Source organism: Seriola dumerili, unplaced genomic scaffold (genome assembly GCF_002260705.1).
Source record: "Seriola dumerili isolate Sdu_G_001 unplaced genomic scaffold, Sdu_1.0 BDQW01001124.1, whole genome shotgun sequence".
Lineage (NCBI taxonomy): Eukaryota > Metazoa > Chordata > Actinopteri > Carangiformes > Carangidae > Seriola > Seriola dumerili.
The window spans coordinates 1,908,035-1,935,759 of NW_019175379.1; the positions used below are offsets into that span (position 1 = coordinate 1,908,035).

General features: G+C 41.6%; 1 protein-coding gene across 1 annotated transcript; it reads right to left on the minus strand.

Moving 5' to 3' along the window:
- On the minus strand, nucleotides 1-27,699 carry myom1 (myomesin 1). The gene is made up of 40 exons (XM_022767071.1): nucleotides 27,579-27,699; nucleotides 26,869-27,086; nucleotides 24,580-24,714; nucleotides 24,279-24,453; nucleotides 22,677-22,834; nucleotides 22,393-22,485; nucleotides 21,156-21,244; nucleotides 20,866-20,907; nucleotides 19,091-19,252; nucleotides 18,706-18,867; nucleotides 16,780-16,921; nucleotides 15,908-16,107; nucleotides 15,620-15,673; nucleotides 15,367-15,491; nucleotides 15,069-15,252; nucleotides 14,796-14,970; nucleotides 14,573-14,694; nucleotides 12,106-12,123; nucleotides 10,522-10,718; nucleotides 10,312-10,438; nucleotides 9,551-9,735; nucleotides 9,347-9,461; nucleotides 9,080-9,236; nucleotides 8,901-9,007; nucleotides 8,767-8,811; nucleotides 8,478-8,614; nucleotides 8,197-8,341; nucleotides 7,714-7,773; nucleotides 7,324-7,391; nucleotides 7,106-7,219; nucleotides 6,072-6,159; nucleotides 5,944-5,982; nucleotides 5,726-5,831; nucleotides 5,285-5,448; nucleotides 5,037-5,073; nucleotides 4,761-4,783; nucleotides 4,200-4,255; nucleotides 3,802-4,017; nucleotides 689-830; nucleotides 1-569 (listed from the first exon to the last, which is right to left on the minus strand). Exons 2-40 carry the CDS (start codon nucleotides 27,018-27,020, stop codon nucleotides 325-327), a joined length of 4,761 nt encoding a protein of 1,586 aa, XP_022622792.1. The 5' UTR covers nucleotides 27,021-27,086; nucleotides 27,579-27,699; the 3' UTR covers nucleotides 1-324.
- Nucleotides 27,700-27,725: the final 26 nt, after the last annotated feature.

A 27,725-nucleotide genomic window follows, 5' to 3' on the forward strand; every position in this document is an offset into this window, starting at 1 on the left:
TTAATATTTCAGCAGCTTCTTTATTCAAGCAAATATGATGAATACAAGAAACACGGTATACAAAATATCCAAAGAGGCAAACAGTAGAAACAGTCTATGCTGTGTGGTCATTAGACTAAATGTAATATACTGATAGATACATGTTCCATTATGAGCTCCGTTAGTATAAATATGGAATATTGTTATCATTAATATTTGACAGGAGAAAAATCTAAACATTTAAGTTATGATAAACACATCCATCACAGTCGATATAAAAGCACACATCAGAGTCAGAGGATATGCATATGCAAGTGTTAACAGTAATACTTTTCTATACTAGAGTTACATAGTGTTTTCTGGCTGTGTTTCATGTGATGTCTGAGCCTCGGGTTCAGGCGCCTCCACTGTGTCTGCACGCTGTTCACGGGCTTCTGATTGGTCAGCAAGATCTTCTCTTGCATCTCCTGTTGATTTGGGTTCTGCAGCAGCAACAGCTGTGATCTCATTTTTCTGCTCCTCCGGCTCCTGACTTTTGCTCTCCTTCTTGTCTTCCTCCTTTTCCGCAGGGCGTGTCTTAGCCACAGATTCTGCAAGAGAATAATCATTAGTGAACATGTCATCTCAGTCGTGGCAAAATTACAGCATTACATCCTGTAATGTCTCAGATGTCACCTGCAAACAAATATACATATTTCACGACCCTCACCCTTTGCCCTCTGCGTTTTCGTTCCAGTCACTGTGGTTTTCATCTTTTCCTTTGGGGTGCTTGCACCAAACACCACATTTCCATCCGCATCAGTCCAATATGAAGTCACCCCCAGGTCAGGTGTCCCCTCTATGATCTCCAGCTGAAAGGAGACAAATGTGAGTTAGCAAAAAAAAAGAAAAAAAACTTGCTTTGTAATCAGACTCAACCATCACACCATCAGCCAAAGATTTATGTTCCATTACTTACCCAAGAAGTGCAATGAGGTCAGACTTATCATTGATTGCCAAAGTAATCCACTTGACTACAGTACAAACAAGAAAACTTGCATAATACAAGTAATCTATTAATATCACTTCATTTAATTTCTCTCCAACTGATATTAGAGCTTTTATAAACAATTTAAATATAAATGTGCTGTTCTTTATTGTATATTTTTCATATGATTTCTATTTGAAACACAGTGAAAAGTCCTGCTGCATATCTGATTCAGCCAGATCGAAGATCTTAGGATAGAGTGTATCACATGCTGCGCTATTTGTAAAACCCTCTGAGACAAATTTTGGCCTAAATAAATAAACATGACTTATTGTTGATTTCTTCTGCAATTCTTAACCCAGTGTTTGCTAGCTGAGGAGTGGTTGAAGTTACTGCCGTTACTATCACTATTATTAATATTGCTATAATAATCTAACTTGTGTCTCCTGGTCTCTATTAGCTGCAATTACAGCCAGACAACAGGAGATTTATCAGATAGTGCTGCTGTGTAAACTCACATCCTGGTCCTTCGTACTAATAGTTACATGATGTCATATTAATATATTCTGCTGACTTAAAGGATTACTCCAGTGATTTAGTATTGCACCTCCATAAAGTTGGGGGACTCATAAAAGACAGGAAATTATGCAACGGAGGCCAAAACCTTGACTTTCCAACAAGTCCTCATCTAGTCTTTTGTTAGTCCCTCCCTGGTAAATGTCATCTACAGGCGGTGACTAGTAAAATGACTTTGACATGAGAGATCTGTGGTGTGCCCCTTTAACCTTTTGTGGTCTTTACAGCCGCTATGAAAACACTCTTGGTGTGCATCATCTATAATTTCCAGTCAGTGAACCTAAATAGAGACCTGGGCCTGCTAATCCACATTCACAGGAGTAGAGGAATGAGCAGATTTTACTTCCATATAACCAAATATATAAAGATAATAGAGATAAATCTTAAAGAAAAAGTTTCTCATATATTTCTACTGATGTGACTGTACCATTGGATGCTGGTCGCCGTAGACAACAAGGGGAAACAGCATTAGTTTCCTCTCATTTATATTCAGCTGAGCTTGATCTTGATGCTCTGTTAGTTTGACGTGAATGTCACATTATTTTTGTTTCCAAAGCATCATCAGTCAAGTGCGCCGCCATAGTCCTAAAACAAATATTTGGATCATGGTTGGATTACAGTAGAAGAGGGAGGGGGGGGGGGTTGTCTCCATGCTGGTGGTTGATCTTCAGGGAGTCCGAGTCTACAGAGATCGTGACTGGGAGTGAAAAGGGGAAGAAGAAACTGAAACGAGAGAGTGAATGGTGAAAATGGTGAAGGGTGGAGGGTTCAAACCAAAGTGAGACAACTCATAGAGGAGGAGGAAGTGGGGAAGTACATGCTCATTTTTATTAGTCTCATCAAGAAACAGGGGAATAGAAAGTGAAGCAATAATCACTACTGTTTGGTACTAACAGTGATCTCAGTCTTCATTACAGTGGTTTCATTATCATCATTATGAATAAAGGAGACACCATAACCACTGATGATGGACGGTGAAGGGGATGTCATAACAGTGGTAAATAACATCAATAATTATGAGTAGACAGTGTGCTGACATACAGTGTTCACTACGGACAGGGATACAGTGGAAGTGATGTCATGATCACAACATTCAAAGTGATTGTGAATAAAATGGAACAAAAACTGAAACAGGACTGAATGTAACAGCTAATGACATGGCACATTTCATTAAAGGACCATGTTTTAGTCCATTTGCAACACGTTCTGTGAACTTCTGCTGTTTTATTTTCCAAAACCAAAAACGCAAGAAGAAAAGTGTGAGGAGAGGATGAAACTGTGCATTTGTCTGCTCTAATGTAAGATACAGTTGTTAGCATGTACAGCTAACTAGCTAACTACCTATATAACTCAGCAATAGGCAAATAGCTAAAGAGCACAGGGTGTTATTAAAAAAGTTTTTGGGGTTTATGTCATGTTTTAAAAACCCCTGTTCATGACCAACATATCCACTATGTTGTATCTACCTACTGAACAAAGGTCCTAGATGCATTTAAAGTTTTGGGGAACGTTAGCAGTTCTTTCTTACTCTCAGTTGGATTTTGGAAAGAGGTAGCTTTATGGTTACCAAGTACATTGGCTAGTCCTCATCCAAAAAGCTAATCATTGCTCAGTATGACCTGCTGCTGTTCAAGCAAGATGTTGTTGATATTTCGATGACATGAATTAAAGCTACTAGCTTTAAAGTTTTGGCGTGCCTTAAAAAACAATTAGCAGTGAAGTCCACATATTTGTGGCAAATGGGTTAAAACATGTAAAAAAAAACAAAAAACATAACAATATGGCTTTTTAATAGACATTTCACACTAACATCATGATTTCTCTTCTTACTGCTGCATCCTATCAACACAACGTGTCTTAAACTATTATCTTTGGCTTCCTTTTATGTTTCATTTATTCCTCTAAAGCAAACTAATACCAACATGTTCCTCTCTGCATGCCACAACTTTACACAGACACAAACTAAAATTGCACCAGTAATGTCTTGGTAATATTTTGAGTGGGTAGAATGTCACAAATACCTTTTTATGTTCAGTCAGATTTGTTAGTTTTGGACCAAATATTTAGATTTCTCTCTGAACTATTGGACATTTCGGGTTTTATTTTTTAACACCACTAGAGGGAATTTTATATTCTACACAAACATCTAAAACATCCTCAAGCCTTTTCTTTCTCCTTAAACTGTTTCCAGTGTTTTTCTTTTATACATATTTACGACAAGATTTGGACCGCTTTTATTTTTTCTTGCCGCCCGCCTCATCAGGGATGAAGACACTTACGGTGAAGTCCCCGCTCTCTGTGCCGTACTTGTTCTTCACCAGGATGCTGTATTTGCCAGAGTCCGACGTGTTCACGCCGGTGATGGTGAAGCTGGCGAACTTGCCTGACTCAAACTTCAGGATGCAGTGGTCGTCGGACGTGATCTCCCTGTCGTTCTTCAGCCAGGTGACCTCTGGCACGGGGTCGCCCGAAATGTTGCAGGTGAGATTGAGGGCCTGAGGGACGGATAAGACACAACACACATCAACAAAATGATACATTACAGTAATTATAATTACATTTAAGCATGTAGAATGACTGCCAGATGTCTAATGTGCGGTCTTTCTTCAGCGCCATTCACAAGACACATGTCAATGCGTTGTCTGCAGGCCACGTTATTTCAGCTGAGACAGTTTACCTTGCCCTCCTGGATGGTGACCACATCAGGCAGGCCTCCTGCTACTCGAGCACGGTCTGAAAAAAAACAATGTCTACTTTAATAATAACCATAAATAAACTTTATTCCTACGGCACAAAAACGCTTTCCATAAAATGAAAAACCCGCTTGAAAAATAAACAAATAAATAGAGAACAAATGTAAACATGTCAGAAAAGACAAAAGCAACAAGACAAAATAAATGACCACACTGGACTAAAAGCTTGTCATCAGAACTGCAAAATCTTTATATTAAAGCTCATATATATTACATAAGATATAATGTCCTGTGCATTATGGCTTTAAAATGAATCAAAAGTGACACTAAAATCAAGTGAAATCCAATATTAGTCGGAAAGAATAAGAGTTATACTGTATGAAATGTGTTTTTAGTTTCGAAACTTGTATGAAACATTGTATTCCTAACATTATAATTGAGTTTTCAAGTTTTCATGATGATTCACCAACTTCATCATCAGGCCTAAAAACAGCCAAACACAACAATTAAAAAAGGGAAACCAATGTGAACTCAGCATTACTTACTTCTCTCTGCAATAGCAGCAGCTCTGAGGAGGTTAAAAAAAAAAAAAAAAAAGAATCAAGAAATTAGGTCAAAGGTGCTGAGAATCAGAAGTGAAAGTTAAAACTTGATCTGCACGCAGACAGTACTTTATGTATTTCCTCAAATCAGAAAAAACTGCAGGTTTGAATCTACAAACACCACATCTGTTTGGAACAGTACAATACAATGCTGACATCACGTGGAGCACTGCATAAAGATAATAATATGATAGTTCTCAGGTAAAGGTAGGAACTTACTTGAGTCTCTGGAATTCTGCAAACGCATCGTCAAACGCTGCAAAACAAAAACAAGTCGTAAGAATCAGAATCCAAATGATCAAAAAGTGCAAGACATTTATTTAAGGTCATGAAACGGGGGACTGGTCTCTGATCGGCACATTATATGCACATATAGGTAAGAATTATCTCATATAAAACTATAGTACAGCCCGAGTATGAACTCGCTGTGGCTGAGCAAGAGGTTAGGAATATACTGACAGTCTCACCTTTACCAGACAGCTCAACAGTTCTCCTCAGGCCGTCCTTTCCGTCATGGAACTCGATGGCGTATTTGCCCATGTCTTTCTCTGTGGGCTCTGTGATCTGCAGCCACAGCTGCTCTCCCACCACGCCACTCTTTATACGGTCAGAGAAGGCGATGGCTGATTCCCTGTCAGAGAGACAACACACACCGAAACATGTCAGAATACACAGACTGTACACACATACGCCTGATCCTGAAATCCTGATATTTAAGTATTAGACTTTAGTACTGCATCAAATAAATCTTTCTCATTCGACCTTGTAAGAGATTTGAAATGTCTTGTTTGTCAGGTTTAGGTCAAATAACTTTGAGAGGGAGCGTTATATTTTTTAAAAACTTCATTATTGTTTCAACACAAATGTCCACATGTTGGATTATATATAAATGTGCTCAGAGAACTCACTTGTAGTGCCATGTCACTTGGAGTAAATCGTTATAGTAGCTGACAAAGGTGTAGATTCGGATTCCCTCATCTGTGCTTGTGATCTTCAGCGGAGTGGAGGAATTAGCTACAAGTAAAGAGAGCAACAAAACTTCATTCAAATATTCATTTCTGGTCAAAGACTAAATCTAAAACGAATCCGCTGCAATATTATTTAGGGACAAAATATTTCTCCTCACCGATATAAGTGAAAACTTCATTCATCAAGTCCTTGAAACCTTGAAGAGAGCAAGATTAGATTTTTTTTAAAGTGACACATTCAATGTAATCAGTCACTGACTCTTACTGTGCAACTACTCGAGGTTACCTTGGTCTGTCAAATTCAGTGTGGAAGTGTCCTTTCCTCTGTCATCCTTCAGAACCACCTCATACACACCGGCATCCTTCTTGGAAATCTGACAGGGAAAGCAGAGAAGTCAGATTCAGTCGGAAACAACACTCAACAACATCATCAAGATTATGTAAAGGAATATGATTTGTATTCATCTGAAAAGGCAAGCTTTTCTCTTCTGCTATGGGTGCTGCAGAAAACACATATATGACGCAAAAGCAAAAAAGCCGACAGACAGACAGACGAACAAACAATTAAAAAAAAAAAAAAGCATTCTCAGGCAAAACCAGAAGTGGCCGTTGGCCCATGATGACAACAGAAAACTGATCCCAACTTTTAGTCTTCTCCAGATTAGGTCGCGGCCACAGTCTGCTGTGTCTGTGTCTGCTGGGAAGTCGCGCTGAAATGGGGACACATGTGACATCATGTTTATTTGTTATTATTGACCTGGGAGGGCGGCATGCCGCTGTGCGCCACTCGGACAGACATTGCGAGACGATACAGCGGGATGGGAGTGAGTAATGAGAGACAGAATGAAGACAGAGTGCTAATACAGTCTGAGAGAGAGGAGCGGTTTTAAACAGAGAGGAGGACAGAGAGAGAGAGAGAGAGAGAGAGAGAGAGAGAGAGAGAGAGAGAGTGACAACGGCGTCCTGAAATTTAGTGTGAATTAATTGAATGGTTTTGTTAGGTTTTATAATATGATGTTACATTTATTTTATTGACAGTTAATGCTGAAATTCCCCAGGGAAATTAGTAAAAAAACAAACAAAAAAAAAACAGCCTCTTGTTGACTGTTAACTTACTTCCTCTTACTCAAAGACTGTAAGGATCCATATGTTTTTGGAGTATAGACATAACCAGAGCTGTGCAAGGATTCCACCGTTTACAGTCATATATGCAAATGAATTCAGTGACAACTATACAATACAGAAATATACATATATATATATATATATATAGTCACATCAATTCACACTTCACACAGGTGTCTTTTCTCATGTTCTCACCTGAGCTATCTCCAGTTTCAGCACTCCCTCGGTGAAGCCCAGATGTTCGTCTGCTTTGATCTCACGCCCGTCTTTGTACCACAGCGCCGAGGTCTCCTTCTTCATGTTGCCCACCTGCACGGCGCCACGACAGAGGAACGTGAGAAATCGACACACTCACAAGAGTTTCCGTAAAAGAAAATGTGCAGCGTATGAGATCCTCCAAAGTTCTGTCTCACCTTGCATTTCAGCACAACGCAGCACTCTGGTGTCACCTCATAACTCAAATACTCGATAAAGTGAGGACCTGCAACAAATGCGGCAGTTATGAGAATAATTCCAGTAGAGCTGAAAAGTTTACATGATCAATCAATTAGTTGATTAACAGAAAAGCATTTTGATAATCTGTGTTTGTGGGGTTGTGAAACTGTTGGTTGGACAAAACAAGACATTTAAAGATGTCATCTTCAACTCTGGCATTCTGGGGGTTTTTTTATATTGTTTTCTAATATGTTATAGACAAAAACAACAAACTGTTTAATCAGGAAAATAATCAGCAAATTAAATGATAATGAAAATAACAATCCTGGTTAGTTGCAGGTGTAATTTGCAGTGACCCGAGTGTATACCTTGCTTTCTGAACCATTCTTTCCTCTGGAACTCAGATTCCTTCTGCAGCTCCTTGAACACTGCAAATAAAAAGAGAAAAAGATTTTACGGTTCAAAATGACACTCAATCTAACCACAAAATCTAACGATGGGATAATGTTTGGTTGCTGTTAAATAGTGTGATAACGTGAATCTAGTTTGGGATGCTCATTTACAATTTGCTTTCTTAAATGTTTTACTGCCCTCTACTGTCCTGGCTTTTGCATTACTGCCTACTGCACATAATAAGCCTGGTAGGTTTTGAAAGGCTGATATAATACTATGATTTTTATTAATAGCTGATATCTTGGAGCACTTTTAATAATTTCTATTTGTATGCCAAAAAAGTAGGTATCCACTAATTTCCCATACATTTAATTTCAAATATCATGAGGCACTAAACTCTGACTGAAGTCCATCCTGATCAGAAACATTTCAGGAGGTTTTTATGTGGCTGAACATACCGTCTCCTATCAGTACCAAGCTGGACTGGTTGGTTGCTTTCCCATCCTGCATCTGGAAGGTGAAGGTGCCCTCATCTGCCGGAGTCAGAGACTCCATGGTCATCTCAATCACGCCGGTGTTCTTGTCAAAGTTCATCTTATATTTCTGCGAAACGAGGGTTAAACATTTTCAGTCTCATCCACCTGAAAAGTGAAAGTGTGTCCAAACTTTTGACTGGTACTGTATGTTTATATCGTGCATGTAAATGACTTGGGTTTCATTTCCTTTGTTGCTTACTGACCTCCCCCTGTGAGAGAAGGTTATCATTGAACACGTAATCGATTTTGCCATTAGCTGATATCTTCTCCGCCTGCAGCCAAAAGCGAACTCTGCCTTTCTCCAGCAGCTCCACGGCCAACTCTGACTTCAGGGGAATAACTGGTTTGAAGAGTGAGAGTGAGAGTGTGAGAGAGAGAGAGAGAGAGAGAGAGAGAGTGAGAGAGAGTGAGAACCAGCTCAAAGGAACTGGTTCAGTCCGCGACACACGAGAAATCAGCAGTGAAGCAGTGATGTGAGGCCGATACACTCACTGGGGAATTTGTGGTCATGGCTGATCTCCAGCAGCCTCTTCAGCTCTGACAAAGATAAGAGGAGGAGATTCATAAACAGAAGGAAACAAAAAAATAATATATTCTTACATTAACTTCTTGAGGCATGCACCCACCTTCCTCAGAGAGGTTGTAGCTGGATGAAGCACCATCAGTGTGGGTGACGAGACAGGAGTAAATACCAATGTCCTCGTCCCCAGGAGCGTTGAAAAAAGCTTTGGACCTGCGAGAAAAAGTAGTGTTTTAGTCATAATAATCAAAGTGTTTCAGCTTTACCATTTCTGACATCTCTCACTTGTTTCCCTTGGTCTCTACAGTCAAGCGGGAGTAGTCTGTGATCTCCTCGTAATTCTTGGACCACACAAATTTGGAGTCAGGGGTCAGGTCGCAGCAGTCAAAGTTCAGGGAGATAATACCGTCATCATCAACATCCACAACTATCTCATTGGTGCCTGAAGCGCAGAGAGGAGAAAGGGACACCTTGAAATGATGTCATACCGTGGTAAACTGCATCATTATCACCATCGTCTTTTTTTGTTTGTTTTTGTTTCGTTTCTCCCACCTGGTTTGGTCACAGCTGGGACTGGCTCTGTCACATCTGAGGTTTTTCCAACGCCGGCTTTATTCTGCGCACGAACACGGAACACATACGTCTCTGCTTCCTTCAGATTCTTAATCTGTGAAATGAAAGGAAATAACCAGGTGACACGGCGGCTGCTGAAACGCGGGAAAATGAATGAGGAGAAGGTCCCAAGATGACGGCGACCTTAAAGTACGTCTTCTCCGTAGCCTTGGTGTTGACTCCTCTCCACGCCTCCTCCGGTGCGTCCGCTTCCTTGATGTCAACGTAGAACCCGTTGACCGGGTCACGGCCCTGGTACACAGGTGGTTTCCATAGCAACACCAGAGAGTCGCTTCTCACCTCTCTTATCTGCAGGTCATGAGGAGGTCCTGTGGTCCAGAAACACATCGGAAATACACATTTATACCTCCAAACCTGACGATCAGGATGTTTGATTGTGTTTTACTAACGTCCAAAGGATCCATAAATATCTCATAGGTGTCGGGCAACAATTGTGTGAACAGTTATTCTTTTATTTCATGTGAACAAGAGTGACAAGGTGTGTCAAGGACTCGACCTTGATGCTGGTCTTCACAGTCAAGACCTGAGACTTTGTCCCACCTCTGATTGTAAGTATCAACATTATATTAAATTGATGTAACAGTTACATTTGGATTGTGTGATCATCCTTACCGGGAAACTATTTAGTATTTACTGTTTAGTATTGTACCTCCATAAAGTTGGGGGATTTGCTAGTGACACGTAAAAGAAGGAATGGGGAAAAATCAATGGAACATGGTCGAACACATCCTGACTTTTCTTCCTCACTACGGGTCGAAATCCAAAAACACTCAATCCTACATTTCCCATAATGCCTCTCACTGGCATCTGTGTTTGCCTTCCTTTGCCAACATCATCCAAACTCTCTGAGAAAAACTCGTGGTCCACGCGGAGGTCTAACCAACCTGGCACAGCGATGGTCCACTCCTCACACAGGAAGGTGTCACTGGGCAGTGATGGGATGCCAACACCTGCCATGTTGGCTGCTCTCACCTGGAACTGGTACTTCCTGTTCTCCTTCAGGTCACACACCTGAAGACAAAAACCTCGCTCGGTAAATCGTCTTGTTCGGCTTTAAAAACCCATATCATCTGTAGCATTTCGTGTCCGCTCACCCTGTATGCCCTCTCGCTGACAGACTTGATGTTGGCCTCGTGCCACTTCCCGGGCACGCCATCGATGACCTCACGGTAATCCACAAAGTAGCCGGTGATGTCAGCGCCGCCGATGAAAGTCGGCTGTTTCCAGCCCAGCACCATGGAGTCACGCACACACTCCAGGACACTGATGCCATAGGGTGGAGCAGGGGAGGCTGAGATGACAGAAAACTCAAATTAACACCACCGAGCGTCAGCAGGGAAACCGGTTGATGTAATGGGAAACTGAAGCGCTACAGTGAGGTGATACTTTTAAATCCCACATCTCTGCCCAGCTGCTAACCTTCATTAAAAATACTCAGTCTTGCAAAATATCAAACAATTCCTTTATACTCTCAATTAGAAAGGTTAAATTCTCACATAGCATGTGTGGTACCAAAATACTAACAAAGGACACAGTGATTTCCGAGACTAGGTTGAAGGAGTGACAATGTGATAATAAATTGGCCTGTCATACACAAATAGTTACGTGAACTTGATACCCTCCTTTATTTAGTCAAAGTGTCCCAGAGGTCAACATCTAACGTCCACAGTCTGCTACCGAAAAGGTCTCGGATCACAAGTGTCCTGCTCCTGTGTTTGCTGGATGACCCACTTCTCAAGTACAGGGTGGGATTAGCTGGCTCCTGCCATTGACATACTACTGTGTGTGTGTGTGTGTGTGTGTGTGTGTGTGTGTGTGTGTGTGCGTGTGCGTGTGTGTGTGTGTGTGTTAAAGTGCTCTGGGTATTCTCTGGAGTTGGCGGCGGCTCCCGAGGTGCCAGGGAACGGACACCGAGCCACCGAGTGAGGAGGTTGCGGGGAAAGGTGGTGGCCAGCAAAACTACTGACAAGCGTGACTGTGTTGAGTTAAAGTTTGGTTGGTGTTTGACAATGACTTACCTTTAAGAAGAGAATACCAGTAGAGCACTTCACCTCCTGTTTATTGATTAATTTAGGTCAAACACTTGAGAGTTTGTATGAAAGTCTTGCAGAATTGATATAAGATGGGAAATTCTTCTTTTTACTGGGAGAGTCAGGGTGGGATATTTCTAATGGATCCTAAGGGGGAAATGATTTCTATCTGCGACCGGTGCTCACCTGTCGACTCTCTCCTCGGCCTCGCTGTCTCCCGATTAGCAGAGGCCCCTACAGAGAACTTACGTGCCTGCCCGGCCTCAGGCCCCTTGGCCGTCTCTACAGCCTGATGCTGAGCCTCAGCAGTGACTGGGTCTAAGTGTGCAGCTGCGACTATGTCAGTGGGTGAGTTAGAAACTGAGCCTGACACAGACTCTGAGACCAGGTCTTTTGCCAGGTCAGGGGCCCAGGACACACTGCCTCTCTTGCCCCCCTTGTTTTTACTCTCCGCTGGGACGGGCTCTGTGAGGCCTGAGCTTGCAGCCCCGGCCCCCTCCCTGGCTTCAGTGTCAGCCTGAGCTTTTTTATTGCACTTTTGCATAGTGTCAGGGAGGGACTGGACAGTTTCATGCGTGCCCGTCCAGCGTGGCCTGTGCTCGGTTAGTCGGCCCACGTTACCCCCCGGCCCCATCTCCGGCAACACACCATGAGGGATGCCGCCCCCTACAGGAGTTAGCAGAGAAAAGCAGAAGAGGCTTTTTTTAAAAACAGGCAAAAGATCCATTCACAAATCACAGCTTTTATTCCGATCGCACAACAACATCGAGAGAGCAAAAACAAGAGACAGGCTTAAACACAAAAAACAAAAAAAAAAAAAGCAATATTCATGACATCAGCCTATCAAGTTCAGTAAAATGTCTTCATCCGACTAGGAGTGAAAAATGAAGACAAGATGACCAACAAGTGACATCCAAGTGCTGAGGCTGCTCGGCCTCATTAGGGATTATGAGGACATGCAGGCGTGTGAAGTAGAACAGGCCGTGAGTGTGGGAGTTCAGGCTTTGCACCAACCCTTTATGAAAAAAAACACTTTAGAAACAATGCCAATGGATTTCATTACCTCATAGATTTCCACTCAAGAGTGTGTCAAGTGTTAGCTATGATCTCATTCACATGAAGTAGTGTAATTGGTTTTAGCTGTTCTTTGTTTACTAAACTTTGAGCCTCGACTTTTCTTGAATGAACGGTGCTATGTACCGTAAATAAAGTCTGTTAGCAGTAGTAGTGGTAGTCACACAGCTTGTGTGTGTTTCCTGGGAACCATTGCTGACATCGGCATTCTTACTGAGTGTGTTTCACAAGGGAAAACAGAGCATGCCGCTCAGCACAAAGCTGGCCAGTGAATGAGCGACATCCAGAGGCCGGGAGCTGCGTTAGTTGTAATGCAGAGAGAATTCGGGGGAGCACATGCAGGAGATCAGAAAGAACATCTCTTGACATTTATTACAACAGCAGATTCGCTCTGTTTTGAATAGTATGTGTTAGGGCTGGCCTTCAATTCAGTATTATCATTTATCAACTTTCTGTGGAATCATATCTTGATAATATGAAGATATTGTTGTTTTTTTATGTTTTTTTGCAGAATTCTGTCAAATCAAATCTTTTAATGAACAAAAATGACTTTTTAAACTAATAAAATAAATTATTAAAGTTGATGTTTTACATGTATAGAGTTCAAAGGGGAAAAAAGTCTCAACTTGAACTGAAATTAGATTTTGTCAGTCAGTTATTAATCTCTATGTGTAAATTCAATTGAGTACATTCAGTGTCTCAATCATAGGCCTACACTAAATGTGAGAATACAGCATCATTAATTTTTTGGAGGAAGCTGCCAAGATGATACAAAAGTAGCCTAAAAAAATCACAACATAATTTTTGTGTCATGGGTGTGTGTATTTTTAACTAAGCATATAAATAATTTATAGTCCAGTCGTTAAAATTCAGTTAACTATCCAACAGAGCAACACCACTGCCAGGTTAGCTGCTACGAGAGAGGTTATGACAGAGAAAACTCAGTGCAGTTTGAGGGTACCGGTGGGGTGGGAGAGGTGTGTGTGTTGGTACCTTTAGCACCACGTGGGGGGGGGGCGGGGGTTGCCGACACGTTCTGTGCCCAGGATAGGTGAGGGATAATGGTGGGGGTGGTGCGTGAAACCGGGCTAGTTTGTAACAACCGCTGAATTGGATCGCACCGACCCAAATTAGAGGTAGTCTACAAGTTCTGACCCTGACCCCGCCTCAGGCTGTGCAGGGAGGAGGAGGCGGTGGTGGTGGTGGTGGTGGTGGTGGGGTAGGTGGGGGTAGATGTGGCTGAACAGGGTGGTGGGGTAGGTGCGGCACACGTCAGTGCAGAATAACGTGACAGGGTGACAGAGTGGGACCATGGTGGAGAAAGTGTGGGAGTGTAGATGCTGATGGTAAAAACAGCTGAAGACATGTCTCAAGAGAACAACAGTTGACAACAAACTGTTTGTTAAAATACCTAAAATGTTAATTCTTGCATGACTTTTCTAAAAAAAAGTTCAAAAAATTAAGCCATAATTTAAAATTAAATTATACTATTAGAAGCAACACTCTCATTACTCATCAGTCTGTGATGTTCAAGTCATTTTGTGTCTCGCCCACGTCGACTTTCACATTCTGGTTTTCTTCATTTTCCAGAAAACATTTCAGCAATCTCCAGATAATAGATTTATATATTATACTAAAATTAATCTAATGAAAATGTTATGATGACGATGTTAAAAGTTAGCATTAAAGGGTCCAGAAAGAAGCCCTTTGTTTTTATGATTTTAACAGACTGGTATTAAAAACGGCTCTCTACTCTTAGCATCACAGTTAGCTTCAATATTTCTTGTAGAATGAAATATCATAGGAATATCCTAACACGATGTTGTCTGTATTCATCCATGGAAGTTTACAAAACTACACACTAACAGCAAAATGGACTCAGAAATGCAAGCTTTTTTTAAATAGTGATTTAAAGTGGATTTGTCCTTTAAGTCACAAATCTGAAGAGACAAACATGATAAATCGTAATCCTCAGTATCCTCTGACTCCTACATTATCCTCTTTATTTAAATGAACAGTATGAACCCTCCACCTCACTCACCAATAGCAGCCTTCACCTTCACAGGCTCAGACTCCTGGGAGAACTGGCTGAGCCCTGCAGCGTTCACCGCCCTCACCCTCAACACGTACTGCTCTCCTGTCATCAGACCGTGGCAGATGAACCTGGAAATATGTTTGATCAGCTGTGGTAGTGGCAACACTTTTTCTATAACATTAGTCTTGTCTGTAAAATGCATTGTACAGAATATGGGGTGTAATTTTACCTGGTAGCTTTCACTGGCTTGTTGTTGCATGGCTCCCACACGTTGCTGCCCATAATGCTCGCCTCAATGTAGTATCCAATCAACTCTTTGGCCTCACGGGACGCTTCCCAGGACACAACGACTGATGTGTCTGTGTTTCTAGTGGGAACAACTTTGCCTGGGGCAGATGGGATATCTGTGGACCGGAGAAATGTACACTTTAGGGTGATTAATGCTGCTTTTAGTGACACGTGTGTGTGTGTGTGTGTGTGTGTGTTTTGTGTGCTCCTCTACCAAGCTTGTCGCCAACTGTGGTGGCCTCGGTCGGGTCAGAAGGTTCACCGACACCGGCAGAGTTGCAGCAGCGGACACGGAAGCTGTATGACTTCCCCTCGGCGAGATCAAACAACGCAAAGCGAGGGGACCTGACTGGGATCTCTGTGTTCACCCTCTGCCAGCTGTCTGTGCCGGCGACGCACTGACGGACAAGGATACAGGGGTCAGACTGTCATCCATCACAGACACACTGGCAAAGTGTTTTTAACAATTCAAGGGTGAATTCGTCTTTAAAAGGTAAGAAGATATAATTTACCTTCTCCACATAGTACATGACACCCTCCAGGCCTTTCTCTCCAGGCGGCTTCCAGCTCAGCACCACATAGTTCTTGGTTGCCTCTGTCACCTCTAGTTCACGAGGTCTGCCGGGAACGACGCCCTCTGATGGTCGAAAGATAAAGGATAATGTCAAAAACAGCAACCGGGCAGCAGACAACACTGGCCGCCTCGAACTTCGTGTCACATGGTTTGATGGAGAATATGACTTATATAAAAGTGAGATCTCGTACCTGCAGGCTCCTCCTCTGTGACAATGATCTGACCGGTCCAGGGGGCAGAAGTACCTGACAACAAATACATCATCATCACGAATTCCCTCCTCCTTTTTGTACAATTAAACTGAATAAAAAAAAAAAAATATGTAAAAATAAATATGTAAAATTTTGTGTGTTTTAAGGAGCTGTTGTGTGTATCAGTTAACCCTATTTTACTGCTGATATTCTACTACTTATATGAGGTAATAAAGCTCTTTAAATATGGATTAGAGTCTGGAAGGGTGTGTTTGAGTTCGGTTGTACCTCTCATGCGTGCGCGGTCAGCTGGGTCCATGGCAGCCACCGGTTCAGACACTCTGGACGGGTGACTCATGCCACTCTTGTTGACAGCACGCACACGGAAAGTGTACGAACGGCCCTCCACCAAGCCGGTCACAGGGAAACGGGCAAACTTAACCGGAGTGTCGTTGCACTGGATCCAGTGGGTGGTTCCAACCTCACACCTGTAAACATATTATACATTTAATTCATATGTATTGAGGTTTTTTATTAACACATTTCAATTAATTCCTGGCAGCAGAGTATGTAAAGGAAGATCTACTACAAAGAAAGGGGTGGATCTCGTTTTAAGAACCAAAAACCATCTCAATGTAGTTTTAAATCTCCTCTCTCAGGCTTCTCTCTGGAGCTCGAGTAACAACAGGTTGGTGATCCAATCAGAAGAGAGGAAGCTCTGATCCTTTCTTCTGATTGGCTGACTGTTTTCTGAGTGATCAAATAAAAATATGTCAGATTTCAGGTAAACACTCAGAGAAACCAAATCCTGCAAGGCTGGACGGTGGGTTTGGGTGGGCTTGGGGCTCGGGGCATGGCTGAGAAGGGTGACTGCTTTGTTGTGACATCACAAAGTTACAGAAGTCCTGACAGCTTGTTTTAAGGCTAAGTTTCTGAAATCAGGCTGTGTGAGTTTCTCTGTGGACTGAGCACTTTGATACTTTCACAGTATTAATATAGAACCTAGAACCTGCTTTGTAATTGAAAAAGACATGGAAATGTCACTTTATACAATATGGGACCTTTAATTCTTTGAGGGGTTTTATCCAGAGACAAATGGTAGACATGTTTAGCAGTGTTAAAGTGTTAAAAGTAACACAGGCAGCCTCACACTGACTGACCTGTCCACAAAGTAGCCCAGGATGGAGTTGCCACCATCGACAGCTGGCTGCTTCCAAGTGACAATAATGTAGTCCTTGTTGGCATCCAGACAGCGAACATCCAGAGGGGCACCTGGAGCTCCTTCAATCTCAGCATCAGAGTCTAACACACACAGTAAAAACAAATACAGCACATGCATGACATGAGTTTTTATGTTCCATTGTTTTTTACATTTAATATTGACCCAACAAAAGTTTAATTCTCGCTATTAAAGTGTGTTTTTCCCTGTGTCGAACTGTGTAGCTGCAGGGCTTGATGCCAGGAATGTCTCTGGTCCTCAAGTCAAACACGAGCTGAGAGCAATCAGTGGCAGGAGGACAGAATTAGCAGTAGCCCTCCCCGGAGTGAAAGGGGATAAGAGAGGTGACTCTTAAAGAAACATAAGGGTAAAACCAGGGCACCTAGAAAAGGCAACAGACAGGAGTTGCATCATAAAGTAAGAGCATGTATTAACAAGGTATGGGTGTGTTTGTATTCTACAACCATAAAGGCAAGATTTTACTTACACTCTTTATTAAATAAATTAAAGTATCATCAAAATTGTATCTAGATTTTTAAATTTTATGTTTCAAAAAGTCACAAAAGAGAAATTCAGCTTTATAAAATGATTACTTCAGAATCTCAATTCATCAACGTAGGCTTTTAATAACATCGTACTGAATGACAAGAGATGATTAGATAAAACAAGTGGTAATAATTATAACTGGAGTGTCTTTTGGCTCACAGAGAGAACCATAGAGAGCAGTAAGGAAACTGGCAGCCTATTGTTTCTCCTTGAAGCTGATATTTACAGTATCTATCTGCGCTCACAGCCAGACTCATTCCACAGCTGAGCTCTCTGAGAATAGCCTGACAGCAGCCAGGCTTATATAGCGTTTTGTTATGGAGACTGTACCTGACGTCGCCTTTACTGCGTGACCCTGAGCTGAAGCAGGGGGAACGGCAGGGTCTATTTTCTAGCTTGTTCATACTCAACATGGTTCCTCCGTAGAAGTGAAAGCTTCGAAAGGTCACATTGTCTCTGAAGGCAGGAAAGATAAGCTTCACTGATCACTTTTTCCAAGGTATTCAAACAGATGCCAGGGAGCTGCCACTCTGCTGGGTCTCTATTAGTGATATCCTATTTAAAACCACTCATTCACATTCGAACACTTTGACCATTACATGTGGTTTTGTCATCAGGTGCCAGAGGACACGCTGTTGTGACTTTGACCTTGATCTGATGACATACTCGATAAAAACAAAGCTGGGGGTACCAGGCTGCATTTAGCTTCTGTTGACTAGGGTTGCAATTGAAATGTCAGTGGGGAGATATCTCAGATACGTAACATTTTAAAAAATTAAGAGCTTGAGGACCTTTCCTAAATGTGCATGAGGTAAGATTTTAGAACAGGCTTTTGTTGATGTTTTGATATTTAAACTAAAATAGTCAGAGCTTAGAGTCCTCTAAAGGAGTCTCAGGCTTGGAGGCAACACTGGGGCAGGATCTCAGTAATGTTATTTAGGCAAAATAGCAATGAGGGAATATTCATAGTGAGCTGTTCCTAAATACCTAAAGCACATACTGTACCTGCACTCACATCGTACCACAAAAATTTGTGGTACGATGGTTATGGATGAGTGTATGTATATATGTGTGTGTGTGTGAAATGTAGGTGGGTTGAAGGACTGCTTTGTTGTGACATCACAAAGTTACAGGAGTCCTGACGGCTCGTTTTAAGGCTCAGTTTTTGAATACAGGCTGCGTGCATTTCTCTGTGGACTGAGCACTGTGATACTTCAACAGTATTTATATAAAACCTAGACCTGCTTTATAATCAAAAAAGGCATGGAAATCTCACTTTATACAATATGGGCCCTTTAAGTCTTAGGGAAGGTTCCCCCACCTCTGACAAAGACGTAGGCTGAGTAGGTTTCGTATCCAGACTTGGTGGTGACACGCAGGGTGTAGAGACCCTCATCCTCCTTGTTGAGGTGTGTGAGTGTCAGCGTGGCTCGGTCTCCACTCCAGTGCATGTGGTTCCATTTAGATGGAGACAGGAGAACATCTGGAAAACACGCCAAGGAATGTTAGTAAGTTCACACATTTTAAACATTTTATACAAAAATTCTGCACCAATTTCATACTTTTTAGAGCCCAGATTTGCTACATGCATCATATAGGAAGCAGGTGTGACAGGGCTTTGAAAAGTGAGTCAAAACCACAGCAGTTATCCACACTGATCGTCCTGTTGGAGTCATTAGACAAACAGCTCTGAGTAGTCTACTAACCATCTCTGTACCACTCGATCTCTGGCTGGTAGCGATGCAGGGCAGGGTAGATGATGACCGTACACCCCAGACTCATTGTCTCCCCCTCTCTTCCAAAGGATACACCAAACTTATCAACAATGTGAGTCTGGAAGGTGATGCCATACTCAGACACTGGGCCATCTACAGACGAAGCAAGAGACGGCAGAGTCAGAGTCTGGACTCGCATTATTGTGCGACAGTAAGTCTTGCAAGAGAAAAAACTACTGTTCAAATCAAGTGAAGGGAGCAAAACGTTAAAAGAGACAGAAAATGATCACATCAAAAATCATATCCAACAGAAAAAAACATGAACAATACACTAAACCGCAACTTTTTAACCACACAGAAGAAGATGGAGAAGAAAACATGTATCAGCAGAGTAAGGATCAAGGACAAAAACACAAACACAGACCAAAGGAGTGACTCTGAAACTACGATACAGTGCTCACAAAAAGAAACGGGTGAAATATGACAACTTGTGTTCATGCATTGAACAGTGAAGCACAACAAACACACGTAAAAACCTAGTTGAAATGAAATGAAAAAAACTTTCTGTAGCTGAATTAGTTGAAAGCACAATAAAGATCTTTATTGTGATGCTAACCATCTACATATTAATTTACAATGTGTGCGGGATGAAATAATGATTTCTAAAATTTAAAAGATATACTTTATAACAGTTTGCTTGCACAAGATCTTGCACAATCCTTCTACTTGAATTACATGAGAACATAAGCTCACAAGGTTGCTTTCTTGCAACATTGTAGATGCGCACAGACTGATGTTTTTTCTATCGGAGGTGTTGAAAAATCTGTAGATTTTTCCAGATGAACTACTGTACTTCAGATCTCACAGTTCCACGAGAACACTGTGAACTTTACTGTGGAAATTTCGACACAGAAAAGAGTGGCCATGCATTGACACATAATAGTCAGTGGTAACAAATGTTTTCAAACCAGATTCCTGTGAACCTGTTACCTTCAGTACTGGCCCCTGCATTGTCGCCGCAGCATTAAAGAAACAAAGAAGTTGTTAGTGCAGTAGCACCCACTGTTCTTCCATCCCCCACCACCCTACTCACCACTGAGGTCATGCATCAACAACCTGATAAGGATAATGTTAATACAATAGATATAGAAAGATTTTTTTTTTTTTTTTTTAAATGACTAATAAATGCATAATGATAAAAAAAGCTGCATTGTTTAAACTGAATCAAATAAGAACACATAATTGAAAGGTGGACACTGGGACAAACCCAGAGAGCATTATTGCACAGTTGTTTAGCTTTGGGGAGATTTTTAGCTTCTTTCAGCTCATTGGTTTGGTTTTACTGCAGGTTTGCTGCAAAAAGCCCTGACCAACTGACTGTATCATACATGCAAACAGGAGACAAATGAAGTTAGCAATTAGCTGGAGAAAATTTGAGCTAAAGAACCAAATATCTTCAAGAGTTGGTGGAGACCGAACCAGAGCTATAAGGAGCGTGGATTATTGACTTACATTTATCAGGTGACCCGAAAAATGACTCTTAATGAATGTTAATGTTGCTTAACGTCTGATGGATATGTGTAAGGCAATCCTTTGCTAAAACATTAGCAGTAGCAGTTTAGTAAGGCAACAATATGTCAGGGCCATGTGTCTTTCACCTCAACTCAATATTCTACCCCCAAGTGGCCATTTATTAATAACTGCAGCTTTAAATACATAAAGGAGCATTTAATACTAAAGCAAAAAACAACTGTGAACACACTTACGTCTGGGTGCTGGCAGGGACTCATCAATTTCACCTTTGAATCCTATGGGGAATAGCAGCAGTTGCTATTAATATATGCAACATACACATAATATTATATAACGCTTGTGATGAACTGCATGTACAGTATTATACTGACAAAATACCAACATCATATGAGTCATCACAGTTGGAGAGAATAGTTAGTTTTATTCACGTGATCTAAGATAATTTTGTGACCGTGAGAAAACAGTTCTTTCATGTGGAGAGCACTGGGGTGTGAAGATGATGTTGCGAATCAGTGAAACCTACTCTTAACAACGACAGAGGCAAACGCAGACAGCTCTCCCTTGGAGTTCATGGCAGAGACGCGATACTGCGCTGTGTCATCAAAATCACATCTGAAAGAGCAGAGTATCGGGTGATCAATGTCCATGATATGCACATTCTCTTGAGGATTCATGTGTACACTGCCCTTCCCCCACCTCAACCTCAAGCCACTCAACCATGTAAATAATACCAACTATGTGAGCCCTGACTGTAAGCGTTCCATAACTCCTGGACAGGAATACTCTTGCAATAAATAGACACCAGTGGTGATGTCATGTGCACCAGGTGGTGTGCGTTTCTGTACATCAAAATATCTGTTGTGCGCTGTTCTCAAAGGGAACCAACAACTGGACTCAATGAGACATATTCTATCAAAATATAGGAATAATTTATGGTTATGGTATTTGTACACCCTTGTGAGTTTTATCTGTATGTTGAAATAGTCAAATGTGATCTTAGCTATCTTTAGACACGCTCTTTGTTATCTGTGGCAGCCTGGGAAATAGCATGGCTCTTCTCCAGGTCACAGTCCTACAGTGTCAGTCTGTTTAGACAAGTTAGAAAGGGATAAAGGGAGATATCAACATTACCATGCCACACATAAAAAGCGAAGCTTTGGTTCTTCCCATTGAGGACAGTCTTTGACTGTAAGCTGAAACCAAAGCTAACGTAAATTGCAGTATATATACAGACGGTCTACTTCAACTAAAGAGGATTTAATCTAAACAGTCCATTATTTAAAGACATGATTAAAATGAAAAATACATTTTTCAAATTCTAATCCTGTGGCCCTGTGTTAACTCTTCATCCATCTCTTTTTTCATGCTAAGGACGTATCAAAAATAATTTTTTCAATTTCAAAATCAATCTTTTTTCCTGTAAATTTCTGAGGACAATTGAATTGAATCAATTGAAATTTTGGGAGAATATGAAGCCAAACTGACCTGTTAGTTTGGGGATTGCTGAGCTAAGTGCTGAGACCTTGAAGACATTAATTTTTCTGGCTAAAGCTTATGAAAAAAGGGACTAAGAGAAGCGCAGCTCTAGCTAATAGTGAGCAAAGCTAACTTGGCTTGACTTTCCACAATGTTCCCACTGATTCTACAAATGCCGTCAAGGTGGTGAAATGTGATGGATGTTAACCTGTGACACAAGATGTCAGTGGCTCTTTTAAGAATAATTTATTTCAAGCACTGTGGATAGGCAGAGCTACACCTACCTGTTAATCTCCAGTGAGTGCACGCTGTATCTGCTCTCAAGTTTATACTTGCCAGGGTTGGCAAGGGGGTCAAGTGCCACATTGTTTTTGTACCTTGTAGTGGAAGGCAGAAAACACAAAAGAAGAAAGACCAAGGGAAGTAGAAAAAGCTTGAAAAGGAGTCAAGGATAAAAAAAATAAAGCCATGGAAGATAGATGGATCTTAAAGAAACAGGCAGGCTGTTGAGAGAACAGAAAGGACAGACTTGAGGTCATGTTATGGGTGATGTGTGTTGGTGACCTACCAGACGACCCGTGGGTCGGGCCAGCCACTGACAGTGCAATGCAGCCGCACACACTGCTTCTCCCACACTGTGTGGGAGCGAGGTTTAATCACAAACTCTGGGGCGTGCATCAGGCTGTCTTCGTTCATGCGCTTGAAGTGTTCCTCGTGCTCATGGATCTAAAGATAGCAGAGTAAATCACTCAGGACAACTTTACCTTTGTCAACTATAAACTGTTACACCAAACAAAAAATGTAAAAAAACCCCCCAAAAAACGTCCTATGATTTGGACAGGAATTCACAATGCATGCTTGAAGCAAAACAACGTTTTTATATACACAAATTGAGCAAAATCCCAGCATATATTTACTGTTTTACACATACAGGGTGTATGCACTTGTTGACAACGTGACACGTGTTATGAGTGTTACTGTATGTTATTCATTATGTCCTATGAATAGCTAAGGGTGTTGAGGCCCCCTCTAGTTGTGCATCAAGTAACTCAGCACATAGTATGACAACACTCATGGGACACTGTGTCTCAAGAAACACGATCTCCTGAGGCATTTGTCACCCAGTTGTAAGGCTATCTGCCAGAGTGGAGACAGATAAATACAGTGGGGGGGTCACTGTTGCTTTTATGATGCTCAGTGAATGGCCGGGTACTTCACATAATCACCCAGGGACATAAATAACTCCCTTGTGTAAGGAATAGTAATAACAACCACTTAGCCACAGGCACTTGGCGGTTCCAAGAAGTACTACAATTAATTATGCTCAGTTATACAACCATGCAGATAACATAAATGGGTTACGTAGCCACATATGATTCCATGATGGAGTTTTTTTTCACTGTGATGTCACAAGTAGGTGAAGCCAAAAGTACCGTGATGTCATGATGCAGAGTTGTCTACTATGATGTCACAAGTAACAAATGATAGTCTATGATGTCACTAAAGAGAGTAGTCAATTGTTATGTCACAAGTCATGAGTAACAAAAAACAGTATGTGGTGCCATAAAATATTGTGATCTATTGTGATGTCATAAGTAGGAGAAGCCAACTGTACTGTGATGTCATAAGTAGCAAAAAACAGATTGGGATGTCATGAGATAGAATGGTCCACTGTGATGTCACAAGTAACAAAAGACAGTCTATGATGTCATGAAAGAGAATAGAATGTTATGGCACAAGTAACAAAAACAATCTATGATGTCATAAAATAATGTGGTCTATTGTGATGTCATAGGTAGGAGAAACCAACTGCACTGTGATGTCATGAGTAACAAAAAAACAATATGTGATATCATGAGGCAGAATGGTCCACTGTGATGTCACAAGTAACAAAAGACAGTCTATGATGTCATGAAAGAGAAGGGTCAATTGTTAGAAGTAAGAGAAGCCAACTGTTACAAAAAAAACAATCTCTAATATAATGAAGCAGATAGAGGAGAAGAAGCCAGTGTCACAGAGTTGGATGGTTTTCCAACACACATCAGTTCAAACACTGACGTCACAATCGTGTCACAGGTGTGTTTTTGATATAAAAAACTAATCTAAGTAGTAGTAGTAAAAGCCTGTGCCTTCCTGTATGACCTTCAAACAGCTCATCTCCTTCACTGACCCTTTTGTTCAGAGAGATGCGTTCAGCTGATTCGCGCATGGTCTCCTTCCTGGATATCTGCTCTGATCTCTCCATCTCCACGCCACTGGTGAACAAATCCCTGCGGGCCATGTATGCAGCAGTGTCCCTCACCCTTGCTTCCTCTGTATCCGAAAATCCTGTAGCAAACTCTTTACTGGGAGTCAGCAGAGCAGAGCCACGTGGACGGATGTGGGGAGTAAGGAATAGCATTAAAACTGAAATAACCTTAAGAGAACAGCATTTTTGGAGTTCCAGTTTTACATGGCGAGGAGTTAATTACCTGCCCCTGAAGATCGGCACTACATAACCGATGACTTGGTTCTCTTTATCCACAGCCAAGTAAGTTGGCTTGGCTCTCTTGGGTAGAGGGTTCAGTCTGCTGTCTTCCAACCCAGAGTATGAAGACACTCTAAGTCTGAGACATACAGAATACAATCAACCTGGCTCACAGCCAGACAGTGCAACTTATTACATAACATTAACATGTGGGGATAAAGCTAAGGTCACGGGTGGATGAGTAGCAGATTAGGGTTCAATGGGAAGGTCGTGTAGATGGTTTAGTTATGATTATAACATTTTTACACCTATATAATAATTCCATTTTCAAAATCAACTGAAAGCTGCTATAACTGAATCATTAAAAGACACAAACAACACTTTTGCTGCAGTCCAATCCAATGGTTCACATTGTGGATTCCAAATCCACTCATCTCAGAGTATAACTGAAACTGATATGATATCATAGAGCCCATAGGACTCACCTTACACTTTATAATTTTGCTACACTATTCGTAACAAGTCAAAGCCACATTGCATCAGTCCCTCTCATTGTACTACTGTCCCAAGATGAATGGAGAAAAGGGATAACCAGGCCAACCTTCTGTTTTCTCAAACAATATTATCACAGTATTTTGCATATAAATTTTTACATCTAATATGTCAGTTTTCCAGGCTGTCCACTGAAGAATATAGGTCAGACTTCAATTACTATGTTGTGTTTTGGAGGAAGGGGCAACACTATCTGTAGAACTGAAGAGTTGGGGGTGGGAGCTCGCAGTATGAGATAACAAGAACATGATAAGGAGGCAGGGGCAAGAAGGGTGACAGGGCAGCTGCCCTCATTCTTCCCGTATCTATCTGGGTCACTGTCCCTTTAGCTCTGACCATTTACATCCACTCAGCTTTCCAGGATCAGGGCTGCAACAATACAATATTTGGGGCTGCCCAAATCCCATCAGATATAACAAGTACAACAACTACATAAAGGCAGTTGTATCCTTGCAGTAACCACAATATCATGACCACCCTGACGGCTCATCATCATCACATCATAATCCTCCTTTCCTCACCACAGCTCCGACTTGGTGACTAATGCATTGCCCAGTCCAGTCATGAGTGTAAAGGCAAAGCCTGCAAAGATCGGATAGTGTTAGCAAAACCTAAGCCCGCTGACCTGTTCACACTCTCCAGGCCAGAGTATTTAAAGACTTGCCAGGCATGGTAAAAGATAGGATCACTGTAAACTGGGTGTTTTGCTTGTTACTGTGTTAAAAAAAACAAACTCTCAATACACTCCATCCTGTAAATGACAGGAAATCTTAACTGATTGATTGTACGGATCACCTTTCTAGTGACACAGAATCCACATCATCACAGATTTTAGAGAATCAGCTGCTTAAAACAACCAACTTTTTGCTTTTTGTTGCACTACTTGTTGTTTTTCAAACATTCCCTGTAAAACATGTTCTTCTTTCCCATAATGTATAACATACTGGCTCATTTTCAAGCTCATTATAGCATTTTAAGCAGGTAAACACTGGACAGCTGACCGGTGCCTTCAACAGGGACCGCACAAATCTTGGCAGCAAAACCAACAGCTAACAACAAGCAATCAAGTTTCTCAGACATAAAAATGTATGTATATGATCCGGTTTAAAAGAAAATAAACCTGTAATACGAGGGTTCAGTTCTTAAGTGGACAAGGATGAGAAACTGGCACCTCTTATTTTCTCTCCAACATGGTATGCACAGGTCAAGCTTCTATTTCAGTCTATGCCATATACCACAACTCAGCCATTACATAACAGTGCATTTCCTCACAGCTTATCTAACCAGGGTTTTTGCTCTGAACAGTTACAGTGTGTTACACATTACCATTTGGTTATAGAAGTATTAAAAGTAAGTTTGTCAGCATGCATATAAACACACAGGGCAGGGCATCTCTCAGCCTGCATGCAAAGAGCTTCATGCAGGATTCAGAGCTGTCTTCAATCAGGACTGTCATCATCAGGTGTGACTGAGGGTTGATCAAAGTGACAGTGAATTCGAAAGGGGGAGAGAGATGGTTACTTGTTGTCAATATAACAGCAGGGCGGGAAAGATGATCCCAAAGCTGTGACTGCGATGGAGGTGAACTTGATCAGTTGGGTTGGGTGATGGTGTTAAGGGGAGGGAGGGAGGGAGGGTGGGGGTGGGGAGGCAGCAGGGCTTTCCTGTGATAAAGACGTGGATTGACGGTGAACGCAGGGCATGACCCCTCCGTCCTCCTCCTCTTCCTCCTCCTCCTTACCCTGCGCTCCTGCTGGCGGCGGAGGCGCTGCTGCCAGCAACGTATCGGCTGCTGGACTGGTACTGGCTCATTTTAGACTCCGTCTGCTTGCTACGGTAGCCACGGTCGTAGTGGCGGTGGTGCTTCTGGTAGAACGGTATAGATCCAGACATGTTGCAGGCCGCTCCTGGTACAAGCCTCGAGTTTCCAAGTTTCTTGCTGCCTATTTGTTTGTCTGTCTGGTTAGTTAATGTTGAAGAGCAGGTGGATTTATCGTTATTAAAATATACTGTAGGCTTATCTTGATTTTCATTGAATTTTAGATGTTACATACTTTTTAAATTTTGTTTTTCTGGAATAAGCTGCAATAACAAGCTGGCCATGCTTTCATTTACTTCAACATGTTCTTTATAGATGAACATGGAGGGTTATTTTAGCTCTCAAGATGGAAAAAATCGAATATATTGTGGAGAAATAATGTATTTCCCATGATGTCAGTATAAGTATATTTTATCATTTCCAGCCAAAACTGCATAATAGTCCCTTCATCAAAAAAGAAAACAACAAGGAAAAGTCATGAAACCTGCAAATACAAACCTGCAACATCAGCTAGCAAGACATGATATGAGATTCAGGCAATCAGGCACGGTCTCAGCATGCTCAGACAGACATATGCAACAATTACAACCTGGCTTATCACATCTCATCCCTGCACAACAGTTGCCACTTACCCCACACAAAACCCCTCAAACTCAAAAGCTTTAAAGGAAAAGATGGTCCAACTCCACACTTCAAGCTTGATATCCCAGCAGACCTACAGGTAGGTGCACACAGGGCTGCGGTCTACACAACAAAAATAATATTGGCCCTTGCCAGAG